The sequence below is a fragment of the Gekko japonicus genome, unplaced genomic scaffold, assembly GCF_001447785.1.
Source record: "Gekko japonicus isolate JY-2015 unplaced genomic scaffold, Gekko_japonicus_V1.1 scaffold6397, whole genome shotgun sequence".
NCBI lineage: Eukaryota > Metazoa > Chordata > Lepidosauria > Squamata > Gekkonidae > Gekko > Gekko japonicus.
Window position 1 is genome coordinate 3,662 of NW_015165446.1, and position 8,455 is coordinate 12,116.

The window sequence follows — 8,455 nt, forward strand, 5'->3', positions numbered from 1 at the left end:
GGCGGCGGCCGGGACCGTTGGGGGCGGGGTGTGTGGCCTTATGACACACTTCCGGTGATGTCATGGGGTGTGGCCTTATGACACACTTCCGGTGATGTCAGGGGGTGTGGCATATGCTAATGAGTTATGCTAATGAGTTCCCCTAGCTCTTTTTCTACGAAATGACCCCTGGTTCATTATCTTCCACCTTTGATCCTACAGCAGCCAATCTTGGTGGCTACCAGTGACCATTTGCCAACTGATAACTGAACAGCAATCTCTTGGAAAGCCACTGGTCTGTTACTATCTTGGCCAATGGAAATGGAAAATTTCTGTCACTCACCAGACTGCATACTAGTGAAGCAAGTCATTTAGGGCTTTTCCACAATCTTATTTTCTTTGCTTGCGTGTGTTCCTCTTGCCTCGGGGTGTGGTTTGCATGCATTTTGCTCCCTCTAGTGGTCGATTTGGTATTACATCAGTTTGGTTATAAACTGATGTAATATCGAATTGACCGCTAGAGGAAGCAAAATATGCGCAGAACAGAACCACCACCACCACCCCTCCAGGCTCGGGGACATAACTGAATTACACGCGGCAGACTGTGGCAGATCCTGTTCTCCTCCCCTTCTCAACTGAATTGCTCATCATGACCCAGCAGCTATCCAAACCCAACGTCTAAACCTGTCAAAGGGGTGCAGGGCAGCCTCGGATGTGGGTGTTTTCCCCGGCCGGCTCTGAGGGCTATGTGCAATGGTGCCAGCAGGAGGGACAGCATGGTGAGAGAGAGGGTGATGGCAGGTAGGCGGGATGGCAGGTAGCAAAAAGGAGCTTTCTCAGCAACAGGAGGGAGCAGCAGCGGGCTGGGATTTGTTGCCAGCGTGGCTAAGCTGTGACGCAGAGCAGGAGCACACACCTTTTAAAAACTGTAAGAAAATGTTGGGAAAAACCTTTTTGGGGAGAAGATCCTGTGGGGCTGTGCCTTTAAGAAAGGGGGCAGAGCCCCAAATAGCCCCACCGTAGCTGTGGGCCTGGTAGACAATACTGACTTTAAATGGACCAAGCATCGGGTCCGGTATAAGACAGCCTCGTGAATGTTAGCCCTTGTTGCTGAGGAAAGGGGACTGTGTTCCCTCCTTCCATTTTAGCACCCTTTTGAGTAGTCCCTGAAAACTTGATTTTAAAGGATGGTGCAGATTTGGGAACACAAAAACATCAATGAAATTCTTCCCTCAGTTCAGCTCATCTCTTCAGGTAGTAATGATCCCCATGGATGCAGTGGTGCCCATTTCCTTCTTCCCCAAAGCACCTCTCTTCCTCAAAGCACAGAGCCACTCCTGGCTTTCCTTCACTTTACTAGAGTAGGTGGTTTGGAAGAAAGTAGCATGCATCACCTTCCCTTCTGTGGGGAATGCTTGTTCACAAACAGCTGCCGCCAACATAAGCTGCTCGGCTTTCAGCCTCCCAACATTTCATTACCGGTCTCAGCTCCACACGGCAGACATTTTGTGACTGACCTCAGCACCCGGTGGCGGCCATTTTGTGATCGGACTCAGCACACTACGGCAGCCATTTTGTGGCGATGTCCACTCCCTCCTCTCAAAATTTCCAGTGGGCTCAATGAGATTGGGACACCTGTGTAATGGCATGAGAGTCCAGCAGAAATACCTTGGTCAGTGCTGGTCAGCCCTAAAACTGAGGGCAAACTCTGGCTGCTGCCAGATCCAGGCTTGACCAGGAAGTGTTTATGAGCAGGCCAGATCAGAAAGAACTACTGGGTTACTGGGATGAGGGTGGAGACATGCTGGGACCTGGGAGAATAAGCATTTTAGTTCTTTCTGAGGAAACTCAGGCCCTTACACACAGAACAGGAGGATGCAAACTAGACTCTTGGCTGATCCTGACGGGTGTACAAGACAGACAGAAGTCCCACGGCCAACAGGTCAAGGAGCACAGTTGTCACACGCATCCATAATTTAAGAGTGTTAGCCACAGAGCCCGTGGACGGATGTGTTAGTGGGTCAGAACAAAATAGAATGGGGAGCCTGTTGCTTGCCTACCTGGTGGAATACTGTGGTAGAAGAAATTCCTGACCAAGTCATTGATCAAGAGACGCTGTGCCTTGGGGTCAGTCTCCTTAAGGACGTCTTCTACCCCCAACCAGAAAAGGAGCGGGGTTTCGGCATTGTGCAATTTGAGGAAATGCCTGAAGTAATCCAGATGTACAGGGTTCTGAAGAACGTCAGTCAGCTCTCTAAAAAAACAAGAGGAGAGGCTGGGCAGCTGCGGGTATCCGTTTTTCTGCGACGTGTGTGTGTGTCTGTGTGTCTGACTCTCCCAGTGGGCAATTCCGTATAAATGTCAGGTGGTGCCAGCAGTTACGAGAGAGAGAGAGAGAGAGAGAAGCCTCTCTAGGAGTTGTGGGAACCTTGGAGGGCAGGGTGGGAGAGCGCCTGTGGGCCAGAGCAGGCTTATCCCGCCACAGACTCTATAGCGCCGCAGAACAACTGGGCTCCCTTCCCTTCCCAAACTCCACCTTCCTCAGGTGCTGTCCCCAAATCTCCAGGAATTTTCCAAGGCGGCAACCCTAAAGGGGTGTGCCTGTTACAGGCAACAATGCCTCTACCATGTTCTGGACCTCCAGCCTACAAACACCCTGCAGGTTAGCACCTGTAGGACAGGTAAGGTTGTTACAGAGGAACAAAACAAAACAGGAGGGTCTATCTCTGGGGCAAGATGCTGTCATACCTGGGCCTCATCAGGGGCTTTCTCATGAGCGGTCCCTTCCTCATGAAGGACAAACTTGACCTGGTCCAGTGTAAGCTCCTTTTTGGGATCGTGGGACGAATGAACACGCCTGCGAAAGGAAAGGAAGTGCATCTCAATGCAAATCTAAGCCCTGTGCTAGCTAGCGGGGGACACACACGCGCGCGCGCTCTCCACAGCCCAGCACAGATCTCCAGGCATGAGTCTCACCCAAAGTCCTTGTGTCGGCCACGTGTCCCCAACCCGGGCTTTGTAACATGTGAATTGGCCCTCAAGCTAGAGTTGTCAGTCTTCAGGTGGAGAACCAGAACAGCTATTTTTACATTATCTGACTTATGCAGGGGTAAATTCAAGAGCTGTGGTTCCAGAGAAGTTTATATGCCTGAAGAAGATTTGTTCAAAACATGCAGGTTATGCCCGGGAGGCGTGTCGCTAGGCTTGCTTGCTAGCTGAATCACCGCATGGGAAAATACATCTACTAGGCTTGCTGGCTAAGCTGAATCATCACAGTGAGAAATACAAGCTGCCTGCTAGCTTTACCTGATGGATCGTCACTTGAGAAATGTACAATAGGTTGCTGCATTGTTTGGTACACATGACTATACATTGGTATTTATCCTCCATCAGGAAAAAGAAGAAGAAGAAGAGAAGAGATTGGATTTATACCCTGCCCTTCACTCGGAGTCTCAGAGCGGCTTACAAACTCCTTTCCCTTCCCCTCCCCACAACAGACACCCTGTGAGGTGGGTGGGGCTGAGAGAGCTCTTGACAGAAACTGCTCTTTTTCAAGGACAGCTGTGCCAGAGCTTGTGACTGACCCAAGGTCACACCAGCAGGTGCAAGTGGAGGAGTGGGGAATCAAACCCGGTTCTCCCAGATTAGAGTCCGCACACTTAACCACGACACCAAACTGGCTCTCCAGACAGCTTATACTGGAGTGGGTTTCTGCGATGATGGACTCTTCGTGTTATGTAATTCAGTCTGAAAGTGTTTGAAATGTTGATGTTGTCGTTTGAAAGTGTTTACAATAGACTAGAGTTGATGCTGTGTATATTAATCAAATGTATTTAGCCAGAAGTGCATGTGAATATTGTGTGTATTATTTCAACACGGTGTTTTCTGTGCTTACCAGCCTTCAGGTGGAGCCTGGTGATTCCCCGCTATTAAAGCTCATCTCCAGACTACAGAGATCAGTTCCCCCTGGAGGAAACGGCTTCTTTGGAGGGGGGGCTCCATGGCACTAAATCCTGCTGAGGTCCCTCCCTTCTCTAAACCACGCCCTTCCCAGGCTCAACCCCTCCCCCACAAGAGCACTTCCCTCAAGAGCACTACGATCGGGGAGTCTCCATGTCCTGGAAGTTCCAGGCCCCCCAAGACGTTAAGTTTGCCCCTACTAGGGCCAGGGCGTTTTCGGTGGTGGCTCCTACCTGGTGGAATGAGCTCCTGGGGGAGATCCGGGACCTGCGGGACCTTGTGCAGTTCCGCAGGGCCTGCAAGACGGAGCTCTTCCACCAGGCTTTTGAGTAGGAGTCGCCGCCGCCACTATTCCACCACCGTGGTCTTGTTCCATGATATACCCCTATTATGGGGTGGGCATGTGTCGCCTGGCGGAGTGGTGAGAACATCACTGCTGGAGCCCTCGCTTTTTAATAAAGCTGGCCGTCGATCTGGGATTACCGCCCATCTTGGGGATTTCCAGGGGTCATTTCCTGCAGGAGCGCACAGGAGTGGAGCTCCGGCAGTAAGGCGCTCAGGGGGCGGGCACATGGAACAAGCCCCGCCCCCCTGCTCCCAGCAGCCTTCAGTGGGGTCATGAGGAGCAAGAAGCAGCCAGGTAAGTTGCAGAGCCCCCCCCCCGGCCCGCGTTCAGGTACAAGCTCTCCCTCCTCTGTGAGGGCAGATCTGCACATTCCCCCCTCCGCCCATAGCTAGCAACCCAAAAGGGGCCAGTGGAGCCTGAGCGGTGGGTGTTGCCTTCTGACACACTTCCGGTGATGTCAGGGTGTGTGGCATATGCAAATAAGTTATGCTAATGAGTTATGCTAATGAGCTCCTGCACCTCTTTTTCTACGAAATGACTCCTGGGGATTTATATACAGGATAATAGAGCACCTTAAATATTGTTATGAATTTTATTGTGGATGCGTAATATTGTTTTATTGTATTTTATCTATTTAACCCGGCATTCACCGCTCGTTAGCCACCCTGAGCCGCTTGGAAGGGCGGGATATAAATCTCTAAATAAATAAATAAATAAATAAAACCTCCAGGAATTCCCATGCCAGATGAACCGCTTTTTAACCAATGCCACTGCCTCCTTTTAGCCCGTCTTTTACCGGAGCCAGGAAAAGACTTCTAGGAGGGTTAGGTGACATTTTCTGTGCATGCATTTAGAGGAAACGTGTGCTTGTTATGGCTGCTAGCATGGAAGCTGCTGCACCTCCTGCATAGAGAAATCTTTTTGGCAGGGGTGGGGAAAAGGACACATGACAAAGAAGGACATGGGGGGACCGCTGAAAAGACCACTGTGAGGTGAGCAAAGAGTCATGGAGCAGCATCACTCCGGTTTTCTTCTGCCATCGGGACTTCAAGCTACAGCCTCACCTGTTTCCTTTCCAGGAGCCTTAACAAACGCCTGTCATACGACAAAGGATGTGTTTCACAGCCACCCAGATGGAGAGCCAGTGTGCTGTAATGAACTGGGTTTCAGCCTTCACTCTACCACTGCGTGACGTTGGACTAGTTTCTCTCTTCTCAGCTTAATTTACAGCATGGTTGTGAAAATAAAACTGAGAATGGTCTCTCCGTTTCGCTGCCTTGAGCTCCACAGCAGAAGGGGTAAACGTATAACAGAAAGACAGACAGACAAGTGTCGCCAGCTGGACAGCAGGAACAAACACGGGGAGGGGGCTGAGCGACACGTGCAAATCCTAATGTTGCTTCTGGGTGTACCCAGTTTCCCAAACTCTATGAGAAAAACTATAGAGATATGGGGGGATTCCTAGAATGTCGCGACAGCACTTCTGGGTACAAACGGAAGTGGCATTGCGAGATTGCTTCTCACCCCCCTACACACAAAAACTTGTGATCCTGATGAAGTGAAGAGCAGGGGCAGGAGCCGAGAACTGGAGTCAAGAGATCGCCACAGTGTGCTCAGCCTAGTGATTAGACAGACAGACAAAACATGGAAAGAAGATAGACGGAGAATGGATGGATGGGAGGGAGGGAGGGAGGGAGAACTCACCACCCGCTGTTGGATACTTCTCACAGAATTCCCTGAAGTTCTTACTCAGCATTTCCACAGCCATCTTAGGGTTGACTCTGGCCAGCTCCTCAATTTTCATGCCAACATAATCTATTGTTAAGAGAGAAGAGAGACACAGCTATCAGTAGCACTTTCCTGGACAGAAGGTCAGAGGATAGTTCGAAGTTCAGCCATAGTACACATAGTACAGACATAGTACACATCCGCGGCTTAATTAAACCACCTACTTGTAGTGTTACTGCCTGTGCGCAGGCCCCTCCACTAACCAGAGTCCATGAAACCAGAAGTCTCGAACCAGGGTTTGAACTTCGTTTATTAGCCACAGTTAGTCTCAACTATGGTTTCACAAGAGGCATGACCACCTCTGCCTTTGCAGCAGCAATGACAAGGAATGGTGTCCTTATCGTATGCATACTGCCCTCAGTGTTTGCTCGGCTTCACTCTTCACAACACACAAAACCTTTATTGGCATGAAAGCACAAAACATCATGGAAATACGGGGAAATACTAAGATGCATCAGTCACTTACACTTGGCTGCTCACTTAGCCCCACTTGTCCTCTTCCTGACTCCACATCCGTCAGCATCACAACATAAACCTTCTCCCTTTGCTAAATGGTTCTCACAGAGCCATACCTGGCCTAACCAGAAACCTAGCTACTTCTCCACTTCTTGCAACTCTAATCGAATTGAACTTGTACAAGTCTTACTAGCATATATCTATCCCTGCAGTTCTGACCACGGAATGATATGTAGTCTTGGGAAGAAAAAGGCAGTGGTTTCTGCCAAACCCCCACACACACACACTCTGCACGCCCACTTTCCCCATGATGCTGTCCCTGAAAGTGAGCTGACCCCCAGGGAGGGCTCAGTGGGCTGTAGCAGGAATAGGAAGTGGGCGAGTTCCACTCCACAATTCCATGGATGGTTGGATATACCCCACTGTCTTTTTTCTGCCACCATGCACTGAAACCCCTTTAACAGCCATTCCTTCTCCCTCAAGGTATTCTGGGAAGTGTAGTTCTGTGGAGGGAGGGCATGAATCTCTGAAAGTAGATTTTCACCCAACCACAGCTCTCATGATACTTGGGGTGGGGAGAGGAGACCTAATTAAACTGGGACAAAACTAGTACGTATTTATAGAGCTGATAAACCCCAAGTGAACAACTCTAAAAAAAGAGGGTTTCTCCATGGACAGCTCTTACCTATCTTGTACACGATAGGATCCAACTCCATAAAGACAGAGCCCCCCATTCCCAGGTCCTGAGTGCCCAGTAACTGCCAGTGTCCTTCAGACAGCAGGTCGAAGTCTCTCATCCCAGCTAACGCTTGGCTCAGATGCGTGGACTCCATGATTCTCCGGGTGAGCCGGAGGTGTTCATCTTTTTCATAAGGCTCTTTCTCGGTCAGTTTCTTCTCCTTGCCTCGCTGGAATGACAGGCAGAACCAACAGAGCACAGATGTGTGGGGAGTCTCAAACTAAAGCGAATCTCCACTTGTTGAAGGACGTTTGGGTCATCTTCTTGGGCCCCGGGCACCTCTGACTCCTACAGGACTTCTTCACCCAAAGAGTGATGAACACATGGAACTCACTGCCACAGGAGGTGGTGGCGGCTACAAGCATGGACGGCTTCAAGAGGGAATTAGATAAGCATATGAAGCAGAGGTCCATCATGAGCCCTAAGGTATAGATAGGGGCTCTCGGTCTGGGGCAAGGGATGCTCTGCATTCTGGGTGCTGGGGGGGCAACAGTGGGAGGGCTTCTGGTGTCCTGGCCCCACTGCTGGACCTCCTGATGGCACCTGGTATTTTTGGCCACTGTGTGACAGAGCGTTGGACTGGATGGGCCATTGGCCTGAACATTGGCTTCTCTTATGTTCTTATTTTTTTTATTACGACTGAATTTTGTAAGGGTCACTGAGTTCCATACCTACCTAACTCAAGCAACAAAGGGTAACAGCTGAAGTCATCTCACTCTCTTCCCCAGACAATCAGCCACCACTGTAGGTCTTTTGTCACATGGACAATGAAGCTACCTAACAGTGTCAGATGCTTGGCCTGCCAGGGACAGTATTGTCTCCTCTGACTCGCAGAGGCAATCAGGGGACTCTTTTGGTCTTTTAAACCACCTACAACCTGACTCTTCTAATTGGAAAGGTGGAGACCAAACCTGGGACTGTCTATATGCAAAGCAGATGTTCTACCACTGAGCCACCAGCTCTATCAAGATCCTTCTTTCCTCCGTAGCCAACCCTATATATAGCTTTTACATATAGTGCATTAGGTAGGTTTGCCAAATCGGACTTACCTCGCTGGCGGGGGACTCTGGGGTGGCTCCCGGAGCGCGCACCGCATGCACGTCACAGGGAAGTGACGTCATGACGCTGGGCACGCTGGGGGCGGGGCCACAGCCATTTGAGAGGAAAACTATGTTTTCCCCTCAAAT

General features: G+C 50.2%; 1 protein-coding gene across 1 annotated transcript in view; it reads right to left on the reverse strand.

Moving 5' to 3' along the window:
- RGSL1 (regulator of G-protein signaling like 1) overlaps positions 1-8,455 on the reverse strand; it is a gene marked incomplete at both ends in the record, with an annotated part of 26,156 nt that overhangs the window by 357 nt on the left and 17,344 nt on the right. The window contains 4 exons of the mRNA XM_015410697.1: positions 2,040-2,233; positions 2,728-2,836; positions 5,990-6,100; positions 7,215-7,437. Of these exons, the coding sequence (XP_015266183.1) occupies positions 2,040-2,233; positions 2,728-2,836; positions 5,990-6,100; positions 7,215-7,437 (637 nt within the window). The remainder of the gene's footprint in view (positions 1-2,039; positions 2,234-2,727; positions 2,837-5,989; positions 6,101-7,214; positions 7,438-8,455) is intronic.